We start from the raw sequence: 26,568 nt of genomic DNA on the forward strand, positions 1-26,568 counted from the left end.
GGGGGGTATAGGGGTGCTTGGACACGTGCCTTTTTTTTTTTTTTTGCTTTAAGTCCAAAGTTTGACTAAAAGAAAAAAATGTTTTTGCATGCTTGTTTGGGAGTGTCTGAGGCTTTATAGTTAACTGTTACGTAATTCAGCCCCCATAAAACGGTGTGGAGAAAACTACTTTAGGAATTATTAAATTCTAAGCGTATGAGTATTTGGATGGCAGAAAGGGCGAGAGAACTAATTTAGGGGTTGTTTTAGGCTTATTAATAGCTTGCATTGTGTTGTAAGCTTTCTGAGAAGCTTATTTCCAGCCTGAAGGAAAAATTGGACTATGTCCATTGTCTTTATCATACCATTTCCATAAAAGCTCTTGATTTGCTTACCCAGCAGTTCAGTAGGGACTTGTCTACTATTCCTTTACATACGTTTCATTTCTGACACACTGCAGATGTTTTTTGTCATTAGGTTGGTATATATTTGTAAAACAGTAGTGGTCAATTTAATTACTTTTCATCCCTGCAAACTTGTTATTTTTTTGCTTTTTCATTATTTGAATCTACTGATTAAAGTCACTCAGATGGAAAACAATACACTCAGTGCTCCTTATTAAACTGCATATATATATATATATATATTTGGTAAAAACACAAGTCTATTTGGTACAAAACTAAACAGCTTTACCAGATTCAATTTAAACATGTATTCATTGATGTGCGTGGTGTTCACACACAAATTAGGAATCGGTCACGAGAGGAAGACTCTGTTGTCTTTGGCCCACTTCCTCATGGCTCGGATGATGTATTCCACCTGCGGGTTTCCGGAATTGTGCAGCAGGAGCACCACCTCCTTAAGTGTCTCCCTGGCACACCAATGACACACAAGAGGCCATCCATCACTCATTTTTATTGACCCAATTTCTATTTAATGGTGACTTGGGGGGAAGTTAATTTACTCAACATTTTGTTGGCATGCAGGAATTCTAATGACAAAAAAATATTACAATGAGTCTTGATCTGAAAATAACAGGTGGTGTAAGTTGGGAAAAAAAAAAGTATTATAAACGAACTTACTTGGACTCTTTGTTGGCTAAAATGAGTTGAAAGATGCCAACACATGCCCCTCTCTTGCCCTCCCAGTAGTTGGAGCCTGGGTCCAATTTCTCCAGTGCATCAAATGCTTTGGCTGCATAGTAGAACTGGCCCATCTAAAACATAAATACAGATGTTTACCAAACGATATATATACTCATGGAAAAGTAGTACTTTGGCGCCATCGTTTGTGCCACGTGAGCTATGAAGGCAAGAATTTCCATAGCCCAGTTTAATAGAAAAGCAGTGCTTTGGTGCTATTTCATCCACTATTTACGACTATCACACATCTCTACCTTGTAGCTGTCATTGGCGATGAGCTGAAGCAGACTGAAGGAATCCGAGGAAGTGCCCATCTTCAAGTAAAGCTCCCAGGCGAGACGACCCTTCTGGTTCATGATGTCTGATAAGGGAGCGTTTACACACAAAAATGCATCGGAGTAGATTTTCAGTCAAGTGGAGGAAAGGATTTCTAAAATCTAATTAATGTGTTGAGCATACTTGACATGTATTTAGTTGCATTTTTGGTTAACTGATTTTTTGTCATTGAGAAAACAAAAAAAAATACATACAGCAGCGGGCCAGCCAGCTGAGGTATACATAGTCACTCTTGATCTTCTCACTTTGAATTAGAAGAAATATCTGGATAGAAAACATATTATTAATGAGTAAATCATATATAAAGAATATAAAGCAGTTGTGCAGGCGCAGCAGTACCTCTTCTGCTTCTTTGAAATTTCCAGTGGCTGCCTTGGCCTGAGCATAGTTGAAGTTGAATGTGTCGTCGTTATAGAAGTAAGTCTAAAATAAAAATAAAAGTTAATGTCATGAGCTGTTATCTTTAATTATGAGCTGATGTGAAATTTCTACCTACGATTAAAATAAGATCTCGTATGAAATACATTTTTTACAGCGTGACATAATACACTGAGTTCGAGATGTACCTTGACTGAGTTGAGGTATGTGAGCACATCATCAAACTTCCTCAAGAGGAAGAAGCAGGAAGCCATGCACTGTCTGCCGGGAATAGTGTCTGAAAGACACCAAACAAAAATAAACACACGCTCTGCTTGCCCACACAGCTCCGGCACCAAAACGTTCACATTTCTTCTCAGCATACCGCACTCGCTGGCCGAGCCTCCGACCAACTGGAAGAACTGCTGGGCCACTTTTAAGTGATCCCTCTTAGAAAATAAACACAGAGTTAGTACAAACAAATAGAAAACGTTACATGTAGTTTCAAAAACAAACACTCACCGTTCCAAGCTGTTGTCCCAACGCAGCGTTGACCACCCCTTTTAAAACATACTCCTGGGGAAAATGATCGAGTATTAAGACTTGGCATATTTTAGCTATCTCCAATTTGTACCACATCATAGTTATCGAGTCGAGACCTCACCTGAGGTGTCGCAGGCACTAAGTCTTGTATGAGGTTGTAAGCTTCTTGGACATCATCTAGAAATGTAATATTTGATGATAATTAAGCTAAATGGAAATGACTAAATTTAGTATATCGATTATGCCAAGAATCAAAGGGTCACCTTGTCTCAGGTAGTAAATGACAAGATTGAGTCTAGCTTCAGGGATGACGTCGATCAGCGGGGGCAGCACCTGCAACGCCCCCTCGCCACCGCGGAACACCACCTACGGAAGGTTTTTAAAAATATAATAAAGGAAGGATGCACTTAAGGCTTCTAGTTTACACTCAGGGTGAGCACTTACCAGATTGTGTCTGATAAGCTCCTTGGCAAACTCAAAGGAGCAGGAGGAGATGTTGATAAGGTTCTTCAGCTCGGCCTGAGTGAGACGAGGGAAGCAAACAAAAACACACACACGTCAATTGCACAAAAAAAGCTGTTTGTGTGGCAAAGGGAGAGCAAATTAAAAAATGTGTCTAATCCGGAATGACCAAAGTCTGTCACAGGTTAGAATTCAGGAAGAAATGGCGCACACCTCGGCTGCTTTGCCGTTGTAGAGATTGAAGTGGTTGCAGGCTTTGAGGTTGAGGGCGATGGTTGAGTCGGGGATGTTCTGAAGGTACGCCGTCAGAACCTCCTGCGACACGTCATAGTAGCCAAGCTTGTAGTAACAGAGAGCCACGTACACCTTCATCGCTAGGAAGCTTCTGGAGGAGCAAAAAAAAAAAAGATTTTGTTGGGTGAAAAATGTAATTGAATGGTCAAGAATGCTCAGTAAGCTCAAGTCACGGTTGTTGTGAGAGCGAAGACTCACATGTTATGCCTAAGGAGATGTTTGTAGATTTCAATGGCCTCCTGATAGTGCGAGCGCATGTAGTGAATGGAGGCCAAGCTCAGCTGGTCCTCCGTCACGTCTTCCAGGTTCTGGTGGAAGTCCATTAGCTTCTTCTCATCGTTGAACTGAGATAACAAGTCATTCAAATTGAACACGGTTACAAGCTCTGAGAAGGTAAGGAAAAAGTAGATCTAGGGAATCCAATGGATCTTTTACCTTATTAGCCAAATGGAAGAGGAGTCGGTTTTGGAGGAGGGACTTGGGAGCTATAAAAAACACCAAGGTGATGACAACAAGAGCATGTTTTTTTGTTTTTACTTCTTTAATACTTAATTTGATTTTTTTTTCTCAATTATTTTCCAACTTTGGGTAAAAGAGAGTCTGAAAATGGCTGACATGAGTTTTAAAATTTGAAGTTGATGTCTCTAAACTAAGAGCTCATTTTGAGTTATTTGCTTACCTTTCAATGCAGCCTCCTCAGCCTCTTTATAGAGGCCCAGAAAAAACATGGCACAACCCAGATAGACCCAAACATCTGGAGGACAGTCAGGCTTTGCAGTCAGTGCCTTGTACTCCTGTTACAAAGTCATCATAAATTAAAAATTCAAACTACACCACGTACAAAACAAATATGGAAAAGTACCTCCATAGCTCTCTTGTAATCCCCCAAGTGAAAGGCACAGAAGCAAATCCAAAGGTCTGCATTCTCCTCTTGTTCTCCAATACTTCTCTGGAACTATGATGAGCCAAAGTAATCAGAAAGACAGAGCAGGAATATAACTTAATTTTGGTGAGCAACTTTTGAATTGCAAACACAATACCTAATCTGTAGGAGATCCAATTTTACAGGGCAGATAAATAGATGGATAAATATGATAGTGTGGTAATGAGGGCACCTCCAAAAGAGTTAGTGCTCCAAGGTAGTCTCTTTGCTGCAGATATTCTTCCAAAGTGGGAATCTTGCTTTTGTTTTTCTTCTTCTTCTCGCTAACGCTGGTGGCCGTCTCTCCCCCCACGGCGGGCTTAAGGCGAGACAGGATCTGCGACAAAAAGTACATTTTTATTAATAGCATACTGAATATTAAGAAGTTAGGATGATGTTTTGAATGTCCACTCACCATGATGGCAACTTGAGATGACAGCTAGGAGACAATACCTGTAATTAAGTTAACGCTTTAGCATCATGTTAAAAACTGCATGAATACATGTTTAGCACTTTTTTTTTTAGAAGAACCACAACCATGACACCTGGTGACGTCATAATAGGGTATGAGTCTTTTTTTCAGTCACCTAGCAACAAACAACGCCTTCGCTTATTAGCAACTCCGTTTGAAATATATTTAAAATCCATTTAAAAAGCAAGTGCTCTTACTTTCAACCGTATGGGTGTTTTCTTAAGTTGCCACACAAGACAAGTAAAACATGTCTTCCTAAAGTACCCCGGCAAACCAAACACGTTGCCACGTTTAGCAGTTAGGTAACAAAAAAAAGTTAAAGACAATGAAATGTGGTATTAAATAACGCACCTTTGATGCCAGTCTCCCTTTTTCAGAATATCTGTAAAACAAAATGTTCATTTATTTTCCCATGACAAGAGTACGACAAAATGCTTCTCGAACATCGCCATCTTGTTTTTTTGTTTAGGTCTGACGTCACATATCCTCGACATATGAGTCTTTCAGTTAGATGATTTAAGAGAATATAAATCGTTATTCGAAAAATATACACCTATTTGTCATTAAATATTTAAGTCAACCTGATGTTCGTTGGCGCGTTGGTCGCAGCATTAAACAGAAGACACGACTCGGCTTTCACGCCGGTGGCGCCTCATCGTTGCCTAGCAACAGTAACATTATTACTTCTGTTCTTTCCGGGTTATATTAATGGAATACATTTTGTTTTCGTAGGTTACTGTGTGAAGAAATTCTCATACTTTATATCTCTGTGGAAATGCTGGTGAAACTTCTATGATTATTATATATTCTGTTGAGATCGCCCTCAGTCTCAACAGCCCCAGTGGCCTAATGGATAAGGCACTGGCCTCCTAAGCCAGGGATTGTGGGTTCGAGTCCCATCTGGGGTGGAATGCATTTTGTTGCCTGAGTCAAACGAAAGAATTGCTCATAATTTGAAAATAATATATATCAATTAATGGGCAATAGCAACATCAGTATTTTAACTTTGGTTATTTGTTTTTCTGATTCTAGTTTATGAATTTAAATGTGCAATCACCGCTAGCTGTCAGGTCAATTCAGTCTGAAACACTAGGTGTCATCAAGGGACATTTTTACATGAATTAAAATGCTTTGAATACATTTATTGAAAAGGTATATTTATTGACAATAAAAACTGACAATGTCCGAGGCAGCACTGCACAGACCAAATATATACAATAATGATCAACTATTCACCACACAGATTGGAGTGCAGAATGCAAGACAAAGAAAACTTAAGACACTTTTATCAGCCTCCGTGTAGCTACCAGAGGATTTTATAATCAGTAACTATAGAAACAATGAAACATGTAACATCAACACACATTTATGGCAGTGTTGGACACGTCAAAATACCAAAATATCACCTTTCCAAAGAAATATCTACACCAAAGTGCATTCAGTTGTTTCTAACCAGTAACTGGCTACAAGTTTGTTTATGATCTGCTTCAGAAGGATTAAAACTAGAGCACTAAGTTGGTGTTAGCAAAGATGTTACCGGATATCCATGTGTGAACAATACATTTTTTTTTTTATCTTTACCCCAGTCATCTATTTCAACCTTGAGGGAACAAAACATGCCTTCTCAACTTAACTTCTTAGTTCATGAAACACTGTTTAGATAATACTGAACAGCTAAAATAAAAAAAATAAAAATCTGCTCTGTACTTTTAAAAAGAAGTGAGCAAATTTCAGTTTGACTCTAGTCAAATAGAAAATATTTGACTAAGGATTAGTTTTAGTAACCCTTTAATCAAGCAGAGATTTGAGCAGTACAGCGATAAGCCATTGTTTCTTTGCACGTGTGTGAGTACTTGTGATTGTCTGAGCCTAAAACGAAACCCGTTTTCTTATTGGTGGAGATTTATGGGCGAGTAAGAAATCCTGCTTGATCGTATGCAAGAAATAGGACAAAAATCAGTGCAGCTCTCAACCTGTCCGTGTTGCTACTTCGCTCGGTCCGAAATCTCACACCCACACATAGTAAATACATTTTCACAAAATAGTTCTAATAATTTAGAATGAAAAACACACTCACTCACACTCTTTTGCTCTCACGCTACAGGCTTGATTACATTTTAGAATGCCCCGCCGTCGTCTTCACGACTTGAGGCCCATCCGAGCCATCAGCTGTTCGTAGACAGTCCAGGCCATGGCGGCCATCAGAGTGCGGCGGAGGGACCGGGGTACGGCACCACGGAAATAGCCGCCGAGGCCATGTTTCTGACAAAACAACAGAAAATGGCGCCAGGGGGTTAACGTCCGTAACAGTCATACAAGTGTCCGACATTTTGTGAATATTAAGTTGGCACAGCAGAGCTGTTGCTAGAAGATGCTCAGTTACAATTTAGCTTTCTGCCACTAGGTGGTGTTAAGGCCTCCGTCAGTTATTTACATGTACTCCACACAATAAACTGAAAAGACCCAATTGTAGAAATTATGGATGAGCATTCAAAGAGGAAAAATATAAATATTTTAAATATGTAAAACAATAAAATAAAATTAAGGCTGGTTTAACACCAACCTTGTAGATGTAGCGAACAGCGTCCGCTGTGCTCCAGTGCGACGGGCTGACTTGAATGTGCGTCTTCACCACATCTGCTGGCTGCGTGGCTAGCGACGCCATGACACCCGCTACCACACCGCAGCTGAAGTTGACCAGGGGCATGTAGACTGACGAAGTCACTTCTAACAATCCCCATTTAAAAAAACAACATTAGAGACGTGATGGCATTTTCTTAGGAGGTTCTTTGGTGCAGACCTGGAGGCAACGTCTTCTTGGTCTGGCTGTAGAACATGACATAGATCCCGGAGAAGGGGGCGTCGCGTAGCAGCGTGGCGGTGAGCCCGGAGAACAACGCTCTCACTCCCTCCGTCTGGTACATGCTCCTCAGAGCCCCGGCCACGCTCACATAGTTATAAAAGCCACTCTGGGTCAAAGAAGCCGTAGTTCATGACCTTTTTTTTGTGGAACATTTGCTACTTAATCCTTCCAGCGTCTGGCTTTTTACCTCAAAGCGCGTTTTGATGACGGTGAACGGCAGCATGCAGACGCCGGCCACCGCTCGGGCGCCGGCGCCCAGGAGCACGGCCTCGCCGGCGTTGGGCGCCCGCTCCAGGAAGAAATGCTGCTTGAGGGAGTAGAAGGTGCTGAAGTAGATGCCCACACCGGGGATGCAACGGACAAAAGACTGCCAGGGAGAAATTAATGACATCATGAATTTTTTTTTTTGGGAGCAAGTTCAGTAATAAACGACTTCATTTAGTTACTCACAGGGGACACTCCTTTCCACAGACTGAGGACATTTTCTGTCCTTATCACGTTGATAAAAACACTCAACATCCCCACTTTTGGTGAACTGCAAGAGGGAATACAAAGAGCACATCAGCTCATCTACATCAACGTTTGTGTCCTTGGTGACAAGCGTGCGTGTCCTTGCCAGCTAACAAACACACCCTGGCTTGGCGTTGTGCTGCAAGGTCTGCAGCCGCGTCTTCACCAGGTCCAAAGGCTGGAAGAGCAGAGTGGAGCATGTGCCGCTGAGGGAGCCACACATGAAGGCTTTGAGTGCTGGATGAGCCTGAGGATGCAAAAGGACGGATGGCGGGAGGAATAGAGGGAACACAGAGGCAGGGGGAAAAAAAGAAACATGATGACAACAGTATTGCAAAGACATGACTGTTTGCTGACCTAATTAAATCTGTGCAAATAAATGTGAGTGAGTCACGGCTCCGTTTGGTTTAGTCCTGATGATTAAAGGGTTAGGGTTGACAAGAATGCATCAACACACGCACAGATAAAGACAATAATGGTGAGATGTTCAGTATGCGCTGCACAATGACTGAAAGACAACACACAAATTTATAGAATCGAGATATTCAACAGCATTCGATGAGGAGACGAAAATGTAAAGACGCAGAAATAAACAGGTTATTGTGCTCACGATAAAGAGCTACACATAGCCCGCAAAAAAAAAGTTCACGCGTGATCCTTCTGCATCCTACCTTCCCCATCAAGCTGCTTGGCCCTGGGCTGGAAGGTTGCTGTTTTTCCTGCATGTTGGCCTGGTTCACCTCAGCCTATCAAGTGACGGCGCCGGCGCAAAGTGCATGTCAGCGGATGAAGCGTCGCTGGCTGCCACAAACGCAGGAAAGCCTCACAAAAGAAAATGGCTCTTCTAAGGCTGGGGCTCATTGTCCGCCCTCCCCTAGTTTGGCCGCCAAAGCGGAGGTTTATAATCCGGGAGACGCTTTCCACGGGCTTCTATCTTTATCTTGTGGAGACACACTTCCACATCTGCCCAGCCCCCCTGCTGCTACGCCACATCTTTGTCAAATGGCATGAGTCATGGCATGCTGCTCTGTGTGTTGCGTGGACTTAAAATGTATGTGTGGAGCCATTCCCAGCCACTATGTCGCAGTACAAATATGCCTTAATTAATTTTGTACTGGACTGGGCAGTTTTAAGCTACAAAAATACTGAATATTTTTTTACTGTATTGGTTGTTTTTAGGCCACATAAAAAAAGCATTTAATAAAAAAATAGAATAATAGCAGCCATATTGTCCATCTTGCCACTGCCAATTTCCTTTAATTGTGTTTATAACACACTTGGGCCCTGAACAAACGATTCCAAGGTGTCCCTAAACCACAGGAACTTATTTTAAAGAGGCTCTAACTTTATATTGACTCTGGTTTCCTCCTAATTAAAAGTGAACCAGACTATGATCGTGTGTGTGTGTGCGGAGTCAACCCTTGCCGATATTTGAAATTGACTTTCTTCTATAGAACATAAAATCACAAAGAACTGAAATTATTTGCTGGAAATACAGCAGATAAGTGACCGACTGATCATGCAGAATTTTCATTATTCGCGGCCGGCCAGGTCCCTTTCCTCTGCGAATCGCGGGGGTCCACAGCAATTATACGCATTTTTAGAGAGTCTACCATTCGCGTATTTACGCCATTCGCGGGGGATATTGCTCGCTAAAACCCCGCGAGTAGCAGCGCACTCACCGCAGCGAACTCCATCCTCACGCCGCTCGAGCTGGAGGCTGAGCCGGAAGGATTTTTCTCGCTGACCCCACCCGTTTTGAAGGCGCTTAGGGTCAGATGTCACTGAGAACGGGGGAAACAACGCAACCATGAACGGACGGGGGTCGCCGGTAGCGAGCTAGCACCAGCTAATGCTAGTAGCCGGTGCGGGTAGGTGAAGGACAAACTAGCGCCGTGGTCAGGCGAATTAAGTTAAAATAACTAGCACTCACCTCCAGGAGAGTTAGGGAGCAACAAAGACGGCGTTCACCCCAAATATCTTTAAAAACGCCATGTTGTTTGGGGACGTACACATTGAAGATCACATTCGAGCGCTAATACAACTTCCAAGTCTGGTGTCAGTTCAACCTACGACGACTTTTACAAGTTTAGCCACAAGCTACATCTAACTGTGGCAAGAAGTTAATGTTTTATTTTAAATATAGAGTCGCCAAAAGTTCTTGCTTGTCTTCAAGTAGCTAGTTGACAGCGGCAGCGAGCCTATCAAATCTTGCGCACGCGCTTCCGCTTTTAAGGTGTGTACAGTTCTATGCGCTTCAAAATAAAAGATCATTTGAATGTGGGTTTTCAAAATAAAAGTACAACCATAACGTGCTGTTGAACTACGTATTTTTACATTTATGTCAAGGTTGATTGTCGTGTAATTATTTAATATTTATGGTATTGAAGTTTTTTATACTGATTGTGCAATTTAATCATATAGAGAAGTTCCTAATCCCTTTGAATTTCCGATTGTTGTCTGAGCAGATTTTAAATTTACAACAACTTGACTGACACTCAAAAACACACAGATGCTTTTATCATAGATATCCATTTATTCATTGTATTAAGGCATTTTATAAAAGGTAGAAACATCCATAAAAACGTGACAATGTGCTCTTTTGGGCACACTATTAGAATTTGTGATTAACTCTACATTTAGTGACATTTAGTGATACGTCTATTGCTGTTAAATGGTAAACCCACCACCAGTCGAGTTGAGGTACCACCTTAAAGAGAAAGTACACTTAATCTGATGTCCAACATGAAGCCCCAGCACCAATATTTGTGTGCAAAAAAAAAAAAAAAAGTGAGCCGTTCAAAAACAGAATGATACACAATGAAGCCCTGAATGGAAAAAAGATTCAGTCGCTGAGATGAACATTTGGCCATGTATCAATATAGCTGCAAAAGCTCAATAAGGCATAATAATAATAATAATAATAAAGGAATGGAACCTCGGCTACTTAGAGATTGGCATGGCTTTGGTTTCAGCTATCTTTTCAATAGAACTGTAATTATAATATTTTCACTCAGCCGCCTGTTCGGGCACCTCATTGGACATTTCCGACTCCTCGTCACTATCCAATCCCGTGCGAGCTATGGTGCGGCGGATGTTGAAATGCACGTCTCCGCGCCTTGGCAACAAAACAAACATGGGTCGGTAAAATCTTGATTTAACTAATTATTGTAATGCACACTTACCTGAGCTTGCTCCTCAGAGTGCTGACTTCGCGATTCATCGAATCTGCCGACTCGGTGGCGTCCTCCAGCTCCCTCTGCAGCTTCCTACGGTAGGCGTTGGATCTCGTCACCTCTTCCTCGGCCTCCTCCAACTGGCGCTTCAACTGACGCATGCGGATGTTGGTCTTGTCGGCCTGCAGAGACAGTTTGCGGATACAAAAAGTCGCTGTAACATTACAACGCCACATTAGAAACCTCTGGTTATGTGCAATTTAATTGGAAAGTAACAACAGTGCCCTCTGGTTGCAAGCTACAAGATTTGAGAGGTTCACCTGGTCCTTGTACTGCTCCGCTATGCGATGCTCGTCGTCAACTTGCAACATGATCTCCTTCAATTTCTTCTCCGTCTTCCTGACCAATCGGGACGCTTGTTGACGCTCTCTGAATTAAAATAAAAAAATAAAAACTTGAATGTGGGACATTTATGAAACAGGAGGTTTTCTTTCCCGGACTAGACTGACTTGGACTCAATGTCAAGCTGCTCCTCCAGTTGGGCGATCTTGGCCTCCAGGGAAGCGATGGAGGACTTGTACTTGGACTTAATGGTGTTCTCAAGCTCCTGCAGCTTCAGCTTCAACTCTTTGTTCTGGCGATCCAGCTGCGAACGAGCGCCCTCCAGCCGCTGGACGCTGCTGTGCTCGGCGCTCAGCTCTGTGGTCAGCTGCTCCATCTAAAAAGCGGCGTGCAAATGTTTTGCACTTATACTTTCAAAGACAAAAATAAAAATCATACCTGCAGCGTGGTTCTCTTCAGACGCTCGTTGACCATCTCTGTGTTGAGTTGCTCCTCTTCCAAATCTTCCTCCAACTGGGTCATGCGAGCCTCCAGCCTCCTCTTCTCTTCAGTTAGCAGAGAACTGAATCATAAATTGAAGGGCGAGAGTCGAATAGGGTTGCAAAATTACACCTGGCTCAACTTCTTTTTTTTTTTTTAAATCCTACTTTTTAGTATTGCCGTTGTTAATCTCATCCTGCAACTCATCTCTCTCTGCCTGGATTTGTCTCTTGAGTCTCTCAGCGTTGGCGAGATCCTGCGGGAAGCAGACGACAGTCCAGTTACGCAATTAAGTAACTGCTCAAAGTGTGTGTGTGTGTGTGTGTGTCGCTGAAAAAAAAAATATTAAAAAACTTTTGCTACCTCCTGGAAGTGCAGGGCATCTGCCTCCAAGACCTTCAGCTTCTTCTCCGTCTCTTTGGCCGCGTTGACTGCTTCATCGCGGGACATGCGCAGGTCCTCGAGTTCCCTGATTTGCTCTTTCATTTGGACCTTTTGCGTGGGATGAGAACCTCATCAGGCCGTGAAACACCTGTGGCAGAACTTTGACATCATATATCTTGTTTTACCTGCAGCCTCTTGAGCTGTTTGATGGCCTCATCCCGGGCCTTGTTTGCGAGATCGATCTGGGCTTCGAGCTCTCCCAAGTCCAGCTCCAACTTCTTCTTGGCGGACAGAGCCTGAGAGCGCTGCCTGCGCTCGTCCTCCAGCTCCACTTCCATGGCACAAACCTGAAAAAAAAAATCAAATAAAAATGTTCTGAAGGTCTAATGATTTCAACCCATCATGAAGTTGTTCTTGTTCGTAAATGTTCCTCGCCTGTTTGACCAGCTGCTTCCTCCTGTCCTCGCCCTGTTCATCTCTGGCCTGCAGGTCTCGCTCAAACTGGGTCTTCATGGCCTGCATGTTGACCTCCAGACGCAGTTTGGCATCCTCGGTGGCCTGCAGCTCATCCTCCAGCTCCTCCAGCTGAACCTTCATCTCCTCCAGTTGTTGCTCCATGGCACGCTTGGAGCGCTCCAGCTCATGAACCTGCAGAAGACGACGGATTTGGGAGTGAACGATGGAAAAGACTTTCTCCAACATCTCTATTGTGTTTTCTCTTACACTCTTGCCCACGTCATCCTTGGAGGAAACCAAGTCGTCCATCTCTGCTTTGAGCAGTTTGTTGGTCCGATCCACCTCGTCTTTCATGTCCGTTATGGTCTCAAGCTCGCGGGCCAGCATCAGCGCCCGGGTGTCCTTCTCCCTGGCGTCGGCTTCAGCCTTGTCGCGCTCCTCGGCGTACCGAGTGGAGATGGTCTTCTCCTCAGCCAGCATCTAAGCGGAGAGCAACCAATTATGTTTTTTGCCCAACACTTGCGATGCGTGTTGTGTTTGCGATACCTGGTCGAACTTCTTCTGTTTCCTGTCCAGGCCGGAGACCACCTGCCTCAGGTTGTCCTGGTCCACCAGGAGGTCGTCCAGCTCCTGCTGCAAACGGGTTTTGGTCTTCTCCAATTTGTCGTAGGCGGCCGTCTTCTCTTCCAGCTGCTGCTGCAACGATTCGGCGTCGCGTTGGACGCGCTTGCGAGCCTCCTCCGCGCCCTCCAGGTTGACCGCCTCCTGTTCCAACTTCTTCTTCATGTCAGCCAGCTGAGGAGCGCAAAGGTCAAGAATGAAACATGGCTGAGGGACGAGACGGCGGGAAGAACAAAATGAAGCTCACCTGGGTTTGAAGCGAGGCAATTTGCTTGTCTACGTTCCTCTTGCTCTCCTCCTCTTCATCCAGCATCTCCCGCAGATTGTTCTGCTCATCCTCCTGCTGCCGCAAGCGAGTGGAGATGTTCAGCTTCTGACGAGTCTCCTCTTCGAGCAGCTCCTGCAATTGAAGAGGAAAAAAAAACGCTTTAGGAAACATTCTTGGAAGAATCTCCCCAATTTTTAAAAAAAAAAAAACACATTTTTGATTTGGCTAGCGATTCCAAAGCATTCAGTACCTGCGTATCCTGCAGCTGTGACTGTACTGAAGAAAGGTCCTTGCTGATCTTGATGTTTTGGCCTTCAGCTTCACTCAGAAGGCCGTTGACATTATCCAGCTCAGACTAAACACGTGGAGAGCGACAGGGTGAAAACAAGTCTCTTCTTCTTAGGGGGATTGTTTTCGCTTTCAACGAACCTGCATTTTGGCCATCTTGTCGGCCATCTCCTGCCTCTGCCGTTCGCTTTCTCCAAATTTGACCTGAAGCTCCTGAACTTGAGACTCTGCCTTTTTGCGGCGGTGCTCAGAGTCGGCTTTGCCTTGCGTCAGTGTCTTGAGTTCGATCTGCACCTCGTTCCATTCGCTCTCCAGGGCCTGCTTGGATTTCTCCACCGACATCTTGTTCTGCGTGCACACGGCCAAGGCTCAACACCTTCATGGTTTCGTTTGTAAGCAAGACAACGCTCAATACCCGCTTGGCCTGCTCCAGCTGATCATTAAGCTCGTCAAAGGCCTGGTTGTGTTTCTGTCTCATGTCGGCCATTAGCTGCTCGTGAGCCTTGGCCTCGTCCTCCAAAGTTTTCTTGAGATGGGCAACCTCCGTCTCGCGTTTGGACCTGCAAGGACGGAGAATGAGATTCTACGTCCATGAAATGGACCGAGCTAGCACGTTACCTCAGCTCCTGTTGTGCAGCTGTCGAGTCCAAGGTGTCCTCCAACTCAGTCTTGAGAGCTTCCAGCTCCTCTCCAAGATCCCTGCGCAGCTTCTCAGCTTTGTTGCGAGCGTTTCTCTCCAGCTCCAGATCCTCCTGAAGCTCGGAGATCTGAGCCTCCAGCTCCCGGATCTTCTTCTGGGCCGTGTTCTTGGCTGCGGCCTCCTCCTCGATCCTGCGGTCAACAGTGAGTGAGCGTGGAGATAGAATAAAAAAGACGCAGGTGAAAACGACACCAACTTTGCTAGTGCAGCCAGGAGCTCCTCCTCTTTTTTGGCCAGCTGAGCTTCCAGTTCAACAATGCGGGCCTGAAGTTCGGAAATCTGATCACTGAGGTCTGTTGAGTCGCCCTCGAGTTTGCGGCGGTTCTTCTCCAGCTCCTGACGCAGTTTCTCCTCCTTTCTTAGACGATCTGAAAATTCGGACACGTGCAAAACGACGGGAATAAAATCACACTGGCTTAAATTACTAATTGTCATTATTAGTAGTAATTTACACTTTAATGTTAAAAAAGATTAGACGGCAACAAAAATACTCGCCCTCCAAATCTGTAATCATGGCCTCGTGTTTATTCTTCAGTTTCTGCAAGCTTTTAGACTTCTCCTCCTCCTCAGTCAAGTTGGTTGTAATTTCGGAGATCCTCTCCTCCAAAAGTTTCTTCTCCTAAAGTTGAAAAAGAAAAATGTTGAGACACGTACACGGTGGCAGCCATGGCAAGCGGAGAGAAGTGCCGTGGGGCCGCTTCTGACCTTGTTGAGCTTGTTATTCTGATCATCCAGCACCATCATGTCCTCCTCGATTTTTTTTATTTTGGCGTCTGCGGTGACCTTCTCCATCTGGAGCTTCTGTCTGGCTGCTTCTTCCTCATCCAGCTGCTGTTCGAGTTCCTACGAGAACAAAAAAAAATAAAAATGACATCTGACAGCTTGAGTACAGTTTGTGTGCGATCCAGATTACTAACGGTAATGTTCTGGATCAGGTTTTTTCTCTCATTGTGCAACTGGCCCACGCGGTCCTCCTCTTCTTCCAGACGAGCCTCACAGTCGTGAAGGAGGTCCTCCAGCTCTTGCCTCTTGTTAGCCAGGCGGACTCGCATCTCCTCAGCCTCGGCGCACAACTCCGTCTCAGCCTGGAGCTGCTCCTGGAGGGCCAGCTTCTCTGCGTTCAGCTGGGGAGAAAAAAAAAAAAAAAAAAAGCTTGCAAGGCTTTCGGCTGACTAAACAGTTTTCAGATTTTTTTTGTGTATAGTGACACCGGTACCTGCTGTTGCTTGCTCTCGTATTCTTTGAGCAGCTCCTGAGCCTGCAACTGCCTCTCCTTGACTTTCTGCAGCTCCTCATCCTTGGCGACCATCTCCTCCTCCTGCCGGGTCACTTGGAGGAGCGGCTTCACCTTCACCACAACAAAAGATTTTAGTCAGGCAATGTGAGGGACAGCATATTTGAATTTTTTTTTTTAAAAAAATCATGTCATACCTTGGTAAAAAGTCTCCACCACTGCCAGTTCCTGAGTTTGAGGTAAGCAACACAGTTCCTCTGGATAACCTTCATAGCCATCAACTGCTGCTGTCTCTTGGCAAAGGCTCTTTAGTTGGAAACAAAAGTCTGTCAGCTTTACCGGAGAAACATCTCATCTGTCAACCGTCTCCTGAGTGTTTCCTGACTTGCGTGCCACGTATCCCCGGCACCAGGCCTGGAAACTGATGATGACGTCAGTGATCTTCATGTCCCTCTCCTCCTCCAGGTGTGCCAGGACGCCGGCTCTGAAGAACACTTTACTCTGACCGATGCGGTACAGGTTGGGATCCAACTCCAGTGCCTTGATCTAAAACAGGAGCTCGATTAAGTCATTCTTTTTTGTTGTTTTTCTGATTTGTGCTTCATACCATGAGCACGCAGGCTTGCTTGCCATCCATAAAACCCTTTGGGATGGCATTCGGAGTGAGGATTTCATACCTGGGAAGACGGTCAAATGACATTTTATTTTACTCACTTGTCCCACAACAGACCCAAAAGTGTGTGTACCTTACCTCTGTCTGAACTCCTGGAAGACAATACGGTTGGGGAAGCCCTGTCTGCAGATACGGATCCCCTCAAGGACGCCATTACACCTCAACTGGTCCAGAACCAGGTGAGGCTCCAGTTTCCCTGCCTAAAACACATTGTAGAAGATTGGCTTTAACAAGGTGGACTCTTGAATACAAGTTAAAAAAAAGAAAAATCACCTTTTTCTCATGGTTGGGAATGATGCAGCGGACAAAGTTGGGGTTGGTGTTTCTGAGGGTGGCCATCAGGTTCCCCAGCTGCTCCTTGTAGAGTTGGCCCACGGTGCGGAACATGCCTTTACGGGTTTTGAACGCACCGTGCATGGAGTCTGACATTCCCGCTACTTTATCCAGGCCCACAATACGGTCGACTGTGGCGACAGAGAAGAATGTTACGACTGTGAAATGAAGGTTTCCTTCATATGACGGGACAATTGGAGTGAACTTGAACTGCGACATATCTAGAAAAGTCCTTGATGCTAATTGCACCCACCATCTTTCCACAGGTCACATGTAAACTTGTCGGTGGACTGGTTGAGCAACGTGGCCACGCACTCATTCAGAGGATCCATGTTTTTCATCAGCCATGCGTCCGCTTTGTAGTCCACCTGTAAGATTGCGCAATATCGCTCGACTCAAACCCCTCCAACATCTACTTTTATCAGTCTGAGGCATCAATTACCTTCCCAGCATAGTGAATGACGCAGAAGTCAACGTCATCCTTGAGTTTCTTAGGTTTCTGAAACTTGGGGTGTGTTCCCTGCTCCTGGACCACCTTGTCCACAAAGGTCTTGTCTGTGGCCTTGGGGAACCAGCACTCTTCATCCAGCAGAGACAAGATGCCAGGAGGTCCAGACTGCAAAGTTAAAGGGTGTTAAGACTAGAGTTGCTGAAGATTGAGTGTGAGGTGGGATGCAATTGGAAACATGCACACACACATAAAAATGGGTTTAAATTGACAGGTGTGAAGCGTGTCACGGCTCACATACGTGTTTCTCAATGAGGTCGATGCAAGGCTGCAGGTCCAGGCCGAAGTCGATGAAGCTCCAGTCGATGCCTTCCCTCTGGTACTCTTCCTGCTCCAGGACGAACATGGTGTGGTTGAAGAGCTGCTGCAGCTTCTCGTTGGTGTAGTTGATGCACAGCTGCTCAAAGGAGTTCAGCTGCAGGGAGAAGAAGCGCACAATGAGCGTCTCAATTCATCATGTCAATCAAGCCGACGCCTCACCTCAAAGATCTCAAAGCCGGCAATGTCGAGGATGCCGATGAAGGAGGCTCCTTGCCTCTTGGTCTTGTCCAGAGCTTTGTTAATCCTCATGACCAACCAACGGAACATCCTTTCATATGATGCCTTGGCCAAGGCCTCCACGGCAAATTCAGCCTGCTCCTGGGTCTGAGCCTTCTGGACATAGTCGCGGCCCACCTAGAAAGCGTCAAAACACTTTGGTAGATGCAAATGTCCAGAAATTTGTCATATTTAAACATGTTAGCATGTTAACTTAGCAACCTTGATACGTGGAGACAAGATGGCTCGAGTGAAGTCCGTCACGTTGATGCCCAGCAGGTGAGACACTTTCTGTGCAGCTATGCAGTGAACAAGGCAGATAATGCAAATTATATTGAGCCGGTGATTTATTAAATCAAATTATTTATTTTTTTAAATGTACCGGTGTCATCCGGCATGGATGCCTGGTCGGAGTGACGCTCTTTTTTGAAGGTCATGTTTCCCAACTGCAGCACGGCAGACACTACCTTCAACAGGCCTGAGGAGGAACACACAGTTATAGATTACATATTCATTTGTGTTATAGATTATATATTTATTTACATGTTCCAGCAACAAGACAAAGTGCCTTCACTTGACCTGGTCCGCTATTTTGGTGACCATTTTTGCAGTGACACACATACCATTTATTTCTTCTTCTGGGATGCTCATGATGTGGAAGGCCTCCATGGTCTCCGAGAACATGTCCTTGTCCTGCTGGCCCGGAATGGTCACGTTGCCGTTTGACAGGAAGCGATACTTGCTGTAGTCTTCCAGACACAACTCAGCTGGACAGAGATAATGGAGATTAATTTTACACGTGATTTAAGCGGACATAATTGGGGTGACTGAGCGCTCACAGCGCAGTTTGTCTCCTGCTCCACTCAGCATGTAGTAGAAAATGTGGAAGCTTCTCTCCTCTTTGGCTTGTCTGATGGCACGAGACTTCTCCAGCAGGTCTGGTAACACTTTTAGTCAAGGATGAACCACCCAAGATATACCCAAATTGCAAATCTAGATACATTTATACAGTCTTCCAGGAGCAAATCTGGATTTTCAATTAAATACTATGGACAGGAACCTTCGAATTCAAGTGCCCTAGCAGAAAATGAACGACTTCTCTACCCGAGCTATTCAGTTACGAGGTGTCTTCGAGTAGTTTTTTTCAACTAAAATATTTTTTTTTACAATTAATTAAATGCATTAATTAAAATAAATTCAATTAAAATATTTTATAAATATTTATAATATATATAATATATTTTTTTACAATTAATTAAATTCATTACTTAAACAAAATTTAACAAACACATTTTTAGATTACAAAAGGCAGTTTGGGGCAAAAGGGTGCAAGTTTCAATGTTGGCTCCAACGATGTATCCATTCACATCGAAGTTGATCCTGATAAATTTGCCCTAGAAGCAAGCAAATAAATATAGACATAGTAAAATGAAATACATTTTAGGGAGAAAATGTACGTGAGCCATCCTTACAAATCGAGAGGAGTTGTCGTTCTTGACGGTCTTGGCGTTCCCAAAGGCCTCCAGGATGGGGTTGGCCTGCAGAAGCTGTTTCTCCAGCTCCCCCTGATGCACGTAAACAAAAATTGGAGGTGGGTTTTTCAAAATCAGTCCAGCCTTGACGCAAGTCTGTGCTCGAGTACAAAAAGAATCCTCGAGACAATGTTATTTGTATTTATAAAGGCCAGCATAAACACTTTTCATGCGTGCGGAAATTGATTAACTCACATGTGACAGGACTGTGCTGCCCTGCAATGACAAGGGAAGGGGGGGGGGGAAACGCACTTAAAAAATAAATTCAACCATTCAAGATTGTGACATGGAAGTATTTAGACAAATGAATGCAGACCGTACCTGATCCTTCTTGGACTTGAACGATGAGGCGACGAAGGCCAGATACTGAATGACCTTCTTGGTATTTTCGGTTTTTCCTGCTCCAGACTCGCCACTGGAAAAGTAAGCACGGGATTAAACAGAGAAAACATCCGACCTGGTTTTGGACATTAATATTGTGAAAATAGAAAATAAATAAAAAAGACTTACGTGCAAAGGATGGATTGATCCTCTCGATCTGGACACAAGACAAACAAAGATGAGGTTGTCTACATCTAAGATGGAGTGTGTGAAACGCATACCCTGCATCATGCTCCTGTAGGCCGTGTCGGTGATGGCGTAGATGTGCGGCGGCATCTCGTGCCTCTTCTTGCCCTTGTACATGTTGACAATTTCCTCCGAGTAGATGGGTAGAAATTTGTACGGGTTGACCACCACGCAGAAGAGTCCCGAGTAGGTCTTGATATCGCGGGGGAATATAAAAAGTCAGAATTAAACGGCACTCGTGGTGGCACTAAGGGGAGGTGGCCAAACTCACGTAGATTAATCCGGAATAGTAGCGTTCTTTGAGGTTGTGCAGCACCGACGCTTCGTTGAGGCAGGTGAGCTCGGCCATGTCCTCCACCTTGTTAAACTTGGGCGGGTTCATCTTCTGGATGTCATCCTTGTTGACCTTCACCTGAAATTCCCCCCCAAGTGTGTCAGAAAAGCTTCTCCAGGAGTCTCCATTTTAATTGTACCTTTTTGCCCGAGTCGCTGAGCTCCACCATGCACTCCTCGCCCAGCTCCTCTTTGACGGAGCCGGCCTCGAAGCCCAGTTTTTCCGAGGGGACCCATACTTGCTTCTTACTGGCCCAGTCGGCCTGAGCCAGCGGGTCGGTTATCCCGCCGCGGTCCCCGTACAGGTACTTGTCTGCGTCACTCATGGTAGCTGAAAAGCAAAAATATTTCACATAAAAAAAAATTAAAAAAGCAAGCTAGTTATGATTATATTGCATCATTTGAAAAATAAAAAAAATAAAAAAGCAAGATGTGGTTCCAATAATAAGATCAGAGATAAAGTCAACCCCTGTTTCACCTCACCACAGATTTTCACAAAAAATTCTGGGAGGTTTTTTTTTTGTTACGCAATCACATAGAATGACGGGAAGCGACAAGTGAGCCGTAATATGATGACTGCCATTGCCTTTGAAGGCTTGCCAAATTTGTGGTGAAGATGTCATCACCGGCCTGATGCCGAGTGCTTCAACATGTTCTGTTTATCCAAAGGTAGGAGGGCCACTGATGTTTTTTTTTTTTTTTTAAACATTTCAACAGTAAAACAAAATACCAAGGTAGAAAGATTTCACAAATGACCAACGCCATTACTCATTAACCCGCTTCCAGTTGTTGCCCTCATATCTTCTCTGGTAATAAAGAAGAAAAAAAAACATCTTTCCCTCATCCTGATGAAGGTGGATGGAGAGAGGCTTTGTCATCAGGAATGTCAGGAAGGAACAGGCCCGGGCAAGGAGAGAAATGTCATTACACTCTCCTGGGCCACACCTAACCTTGATGTTTTGGTTTAACTTGACACACTGTGTAATTTCAGAACATGGACAAATATTAGGTGTGCAGAAATCAGGAGCAAAAGGTGTGCATGTCTGGTAGCTACAGATAAAAAGATCAGGTCAGCGGTCATCTGTCTCCCACCTAAGTTCATTCTGTGTTCAGACATGAACAATCAGTGGAGGAGGCAGGGGAGGAGAAGAGGCGGCGGCCATGTTTTAGGCAGATCCTGCCTCGCAAAGTCCAGGAATTCCTCCGAAAAATGAACAAAAAAATAAGAACTTTAACGTGGCACCTCCTCCACTTCTTGGCTCAAGCTCAGCTTTGCAGCCTACTGGAGTGACAACTGCAAGGGTCCATCCAACGTTATGGATCTTTACAGTGGATTTGATATACTAAGGAGGTCTTATCTGTAACCCTTGGACAGTCAAAATGTCATCAAAACATTTGTTTAAAACAAATCACTATTGTGTTTTGTCTCCATGAAGAGAAACTAAGCATTTTCATTTCAAAACCATTACAAAAGGAGAATGAGAGGCACATTTAACATTTATGCTGTGTTTTTTATTTATTTATTTAATTGGTTGTCACGTGTTAAAACATAACTATTGGTGCTGATTTTTTTAGGTAAATTTTCTTGTGTGGACACGCGTATCCTCAAGGCACACACACATGCACGCGCACACACGGGCGTGCACGCGCGCACAAGTGGGTGTGTGCTGCTTACTTGATTAAATCAATAATACACTTTTAGAAAAAGAAGAAAAATCGATCCCTATATAAAACAAGTGTCAATATATCTTAGATGCAAATATAAATTTTTCTAGAGAAGGTCGACTTGTTTCTTTTGACAGTTGTTGTGTTTATAGTGATGATTTGAGTGTTAAATAACAATTAGGCCTGCCAGCCTGACAACAAAGAGACGTTCTCACTTATTTCCTTTTAATGACATCACAAAAAAATAAAGGGCAAACTCTTTCATGTACGGGGATGTAAATTTTAGCATTGCAGCGCAAACTTTTTAAGAGTTTTAACGGGCAAAAATCGACCTCGTCTCCTGATGAACAACACCTGCGTCGCAATTTATGATTTAATTATTGTTTTACGTAACATGACTTTTATTTTATACAATATTGAGTGTATAACGAGTGGGGAAAGTGGATTAAAGAAAGAAAAAGACCAAAAAACAAAAAACGCAGCCATACCAGCTTTTTGAGCCACAGGAGGAGGAGGAGGCACTGGAGGTGACAGCGGCTCGGTGTTTTTGTAGTGTCCGTGTTCGAGGCAACCAAAGTTGGGCTGGTGACGGATGTGGTTCCGCTCGTTTGAAGGGTGGACTGCCTTTATCCTCTCGGTTCTCCTGCTTCGTGGAGGACCGACTCTCTGCGGCCACTCAGCTGCAACACTTTTATTTTTTTCCAGCAGGTGATTTGAAAGCGACGCCCTCTTTTTTTCCACTTGTGCAACGTTGAGGAGCTGCTCGTAAAACGAGAATGTAGTGTCGCAACCTCTCAATAACACGTAGAAAGTTGTCTTTTTTGTTTTGTTAATAAAAAAAAATAAGTGACAAATAATATGAATATATTTTATGTGTTTTAAAGTGTCGCAAAAGTTTTCAGGGGTTGTTTTGCCCAAGTCGTTATATTTATTTCGCAGGTTACTTGAACGCCTTGGCCCGCATTAGGCTATACTTTGTAAAATCTGACAAGAAAGAAGCAACTGTTCAAAAGCTGAGTTTTTCAAAACATATTAATATCAAATATGCAGCAATTTTTAATTCGTGTCTCGAAATATATCGACGATTTCTCAGCCACAGGCAAGTCACTTTTTCACTGCTACCACCTCCGCTTTAGGCTGTTGCGTTCAGGAACTATTTGTAAAATCGCCATACTTTTGATGCGCATAAAAACAGTCTGACTAGTTGGCCCAAATCATTGATGACAATCAACAAATTCACAGTTACATTTCTATGTAAAATGTTTCAAATAAACAAATATACACGTATGTATGTCAGATGTTCTCTACATAGATGTTAATAGCTTTTTCCCAATTGCATTGCGGAGCGCATATGGCCCGCACGCTGCAGATTTCCTGCCCCTGATCCAGGGAGGCGAAGGGATGGGGGCGTGAGGTGTCGGAATGCAGACTCGTCCTTACCTGCAACTAGAGCAGGGTACGTGCAACTATGTACACAAATAGGTCAGAGAGGAACGCACACTTAAGAGGTTGACATAGCAAATTGTATCAAAATTAATAGCGTGTTTTGATTTGATCCAACCGTGGGAAACTTTTGAGAGCCACATTTACACATCACTGACAATTAAAAAAGTTTCTTATCTCAATATTTTTGTTCTAATAGTTATGTGCAAATAAAATGAGTTACTTTACTGATATTTCTTGTGTATAATAAGTAAATTGATCTTTTTTATTATAATAAGTAAATTATATGTGTGGTTGTGAATCTCCCCTTTATTTATTTATTGCCATAAGTGCATTTTAGCACCAAGTGTGAATAGCGACCTAAAAAGAAGGTGAAAATAAGGCATAGGAATTTTTGCTTGCACCTCATATTCAGTACCTATGTCAAACCAGGTGAAGCGACTACCTTCACTCCACCAATCAGCTTTGGCCTTAATTCCTAAACCATATATGGCCAGACCTTCTTTAAAATAGAGAAGAGAGTAAGTTACAGAAGGTGGGGTCTATTGTTGTTCTTTTTTTTCTGCTGCTTCTCGGGTGCAAAATCTTTTCATTAACTGCACCAACCAAAGAAGGTGGAAGTAGACGGAGTTGGTGGCGTGTTGCAACACGACAGGAAGACGCCAAACACATTTTTATGCACATACTGTATGAGTGTGCAGAATAGCTGTACAGGCACTGTTTTAAGTACTATTTAATTCTGCGTTAAAGGGGTAGGGGAAAGTAAAGTCAAAGTTTTCTTTGGAATATGTTCTATGACATCATAAACAATACAACAGTGTTTGAACTAGACTTGAACTTTGAATTGGAAACAAAATTTAACTTGACCTCCACTTTATGAATTTGTAAAACTCCCAGTTTAATTGAATAATTTTATTTAATTGAAGGAGGTAGTCGAAGTTAAATGCGGGTGCTATTTGCAAGCCTAAGCGTCAGATGGAGTGTGTCAGCCGTCATCCTGTTAGTACATTTCACGCAGCCGCAGGGCAACAGTTTTCTTGTTGCGCCACTTCGCATAGCATTTCCTGCTTTGCGGCACAATGGCATGTCGGTGCAGTGTTACAAGATGAAAATGATGCAGACAATCTGGGTTTGTATAGTGCGTTAAAGCACACGGAGCAATGCAATGCCGGACACCTACAAAAGAAAACAAGTAATATAATCAGTGTTATGTAATCTTTCATTTGTGAGGAGCATGTACAGTCATGTCCTGCAGGTAACCTTCAAGTTCCTGAGAATTACAGTCTCCTAAGATAGAAGCAGTTGGCAAATATCAACTCCATCCTCAGCAAAAAAAAAAAAAAAAAAGCTTCTTCCCTCTTACCATCAAGAACTTCAACAATTGATTTACACCGTTGTAAATTTATCCCGAAGTGACGTTTGTCTGCAGTGATTTACTGTTGTTTTGAAAAGTGCCCCCTCTTGTGGACAAGGTAGACAGTACAATGCGTTTAGTTTAGAATGCCAGCCATAAATATGTGTGGACGCCAACAAATGTTTTTTAAAACACCCGGTTCTCAGGGTAAACGTTATTATAACTTTATATTAGCCTACATACACAATTATTGTTTGAATAAATAAATAAATAAAAGCAATACAATAAACATGAATGCGTTTTTTTAACCTGATAAATAAAAAATAGGGGAAATATTAAAATGACGTTACATGTCTGAAAATAAAATAATTTAATTTTAAAAATGAACTACTGTCATAACACAGAATTCATAATTGCATTGTCAAAAAGTTTTTAAATGTGAAGGCTAGAATAAAAAAAAAACCCTACAACAAATCAGATTTTTATGTTTTTATTTATTTATTTGATTTTTTGGTGTTTTATTGTTTTTCTCGTCAAAAGAATCCTGAGGTATTCACAATATAATGGCATTTATTCTTTTTTGAAATGAGACCAAGGGATATGGGGGAGGCAAAATACAGCAAGAAAATAAAAATAACGAGGGGCAGTAAAGCTGTGAGACTTGATACATGCATCTTTGTGGTGCCAATAAAAAAAAAAAAAAGAAAAGAGTGAGGGGGGGGGACTCTTGTCTTTACAGTGCAAGCTGGTAAAGTCAAACTAAAACCAAACATAAATTAAATCTGAATTTCAAACACTTGGCATAAGCAGGGAATAGCCATTAAAATAAAATGGGGAATTGGGCAAAATTCCAAATATAGTGACAATTTGTTTGTTGTTGGGGTACATAGCAAATAAAACATAATTAAATGGAGGAGTCTAACGTTTGTATTTCGGGACATTTCGGTATATTATTATAATAATGATATAACTTTTACTGCTCGTTTCTCAAGTCAAGTTTGAAATAAAAAAAAGATAAAAATCAAGACACACATCAATAATAAATATATATGAGTGAAGAAAATAAATTGTTGAATGTTGCTCTCGCCGTGTCACAGATAAATAAAAAAAAAATGGTTGTGACACTTTAAAAAAATAAGGGTGACAGTTTGCAATGCAAGACACAAAAAAATAACAATACTTATAATAAAAACCCATTACAAGTGCAACATCAGTCATGACAGCTTTTGGAAAACAAAAGAAAAGCTCTCGTATTTGACCAATCGGTTCACTTACTACAGCATCAAACCAGGAATACAAAAATAATCAATAAAACACAACAATAACTCAAAAAACAGGGCAAGAGTGTGTTTGTGGAAGCGGGAAGAAAGCAACAGCACACAATTTATAACCCATATTGGGGCAATGAGTCATAAAGTCACCAAAATATCTGATCAATCCGCAACAATAAATCTTAACAATACTATTAGAGTTGAGTTTAAGTGTCGGCTACAATCAAGCGGACATCAGTTACAGCTAGAGACCAACATCCAGTGAAACCTCCAAAGTTGAATCCATGCTGTGATGCTGGTTGACCTCAAAGTTGTTCCAAAATTAAAAAAAAAAAGTCCTCTTCTAGGAACTAATGTCAAATAAAATATCATTAACTGTACAGGTTATGCATTAAATAAATCCTTGATGGTCATAAAAGTCTTAAAAACAAGTTAACCGCTGTACAATAAAACTAAAGCAAAAATACCATAAAACTTAATTTGTGTACGTCATTGATCATAATTATTGCTGCAATTGTACTGA

At 42.8% G+C, this 26,568-nt stretch overlaps 3 protein-coding genes and 1 non-coding gene across 5 annotated transcripts; 1 reads left to right on the forward strand and 3 right to left on the reverse strand.

Annotated features, from left to right (window-relative positions):
- Positions 1-393: 393 nt before the first annotated feature.
- Positions 394-5,015, reverse strand: ift56 (intraflagellar transport 56). Its single transcript, XM_049720384.2, has 19 exons — positions 4,859-5,015; positions 4,451-4,488; positions 4,229-4,372; positions 3,976-4,068; positions 3,793-3,907; positions 3,549-3,598; positions 3,312-3,457; positions 3,033-3,204; positions 2,802-2,876; positions 2,621-2,723; positions 2,479-2,534; positions 2,337-2,390; positions 2,200-2,263; positions 2,024-2,112; positions 1,797-1,880; positions 1,652-1,721; positions 1,376-1,482; positions 1,062-1,195; positions 394-850 (listed from the first exon to the last, which is right to left on the reverse strand). Exons 2-19 carry the CDS (start codon positions 4,451-4,453, stop codon positions 736-738), a joined length of 1,674 nt encoding a protein of 557 aa, XP_049576341.1. The 5' UTR covers positions 4,454-4,488; positions 4,859-5,015; the 3' UTR covers positions 394-735.
- Positions 5,016-5,342: 327 nt separating this feature from the next.
- Positions 5,343-5,415, forward strand: trnar-ccu (transfer RNA arginine (anticodon CCU)). Its single transcript has one exon. It is a non-coding gene; the product is annotated as a tRNA-Arg (tRNA).
- Positions 5,416-5,643: 228 nt separating this feature from the next.
- Positions 5,644-10,132, reverse strand: LOC125968466 (mitochondrial glycine transporter B). Of its 2 annotated transcripts, XM_049719541.2 has the most exons (9): positions 9,814-10,132; positions 9,563-9,664; positions 8,552-8,626; positions 8,003-8,127; positions 7,821-7,905; positions 7,558-7,737; positions 7,308-7,476; positions 7,071-7,234; positions 5,644-6,769 (listed from the first exon to the last, which is right to left on the reverse strand). In XM_049719541.2, exons 2-9 carry the CDS (start codon positions 9,575-9,577, stop codon positions 6,647-6,649), a joined length of 936 nt encoding a protein of 311 aa, XP_049575498.1. In that variant the 5' UTR covers positions 9,578-9,664; positions 9,814-10,132; the 3' UTR covers positions 5,644-6,646. The 2 variants fall into 2 exon arrangements, with proteins under 2 accessions (XP_049575498.1, XP_049575500.1); XM_049719543.1 differs by lacking the exon at positions 8,552-8,626 and having other exon boundaries at positions 9,814-10,130.
- Positions 10,133-10,396: 264 nt separating this feature from the next.
- LOC125968465 (myosin-9) lies at positions 10,397-22,670 on the reverse strand. Its single transcript, XM_049719540.2, has 43 exons — positions 22,466-22,670; positions 20,453-20,643; positions 20,251-20,391; positions 20,015-20,171; positions 19,923-19,950; positions 19,734-19,827; positions 19,608-19,628; positions 19,353-19,445; positions 19,214-19,274; positions 18,720-18,821; positions 18,504-18,647; positions 18,263-18,358; positions 18,103-18,179; positions 17,824-18,018; positions 17,585-17,758; positions 17,278-17,451; positions 17,089-17,203; positions 16,776-16,966; positions 16,581-16,702; positions 16,437-16,506; positions 16,215-16,375; positions 16,027-16,135; positions 15,812-15,943; positions 15,513-15,719; positions 15,301-15,438; positions 15,091-15,214; positions 14,792-14,963; positions 14,514-14,726; positions 14,311-14,455; positions 14,037-14,243; positions 13,858-13,962; positions 13,587-13,739; positions 13,265-13,513; positions 12,986-13,198; positions 12,698-12,910; positions 12,448-12,609; positions 12,242-12,370; positions 12,046-12,134; positions 11,837-11,960; positions 11,566-11,774; positions 11,377-11,485; positions 11,066-11,238; positions 10,397-10,998 (listed from the first exon to the last, which is right to left on the reverse strand). Exons 2-43 carry the CDS (start codon positions 20,636-20,638, stop codon positions 10,890-10,892), a joined length of 5,886 nt encoding a protein of 1,961 aa, XP_049575497.1. The 5' UTR covers positions 20,639-20,643; positions 22,466-22,670; the 3' UTR covers positions 10,397-10,889.
- Positions 22,671-26,568: the final 3,898 nt, after the last annotated feature.

The sequence above is a fragment of the Syngnathus scovelli genome, chromosome 5 (assembly GCF_024217435.2).
Source record: "Syngnathus scovelli strain Florida chromosome 5, RoL_Ssco_1.2, whole genome shotgun sequence".
NCBI classification, from domain to species: domain Eukaryota; kingdom Metazoa; phylum Chordata; class Actinopteri; order Syngnathiformes; family Syngnathidae; genus Syngnathus; species Syngnathus scovelli.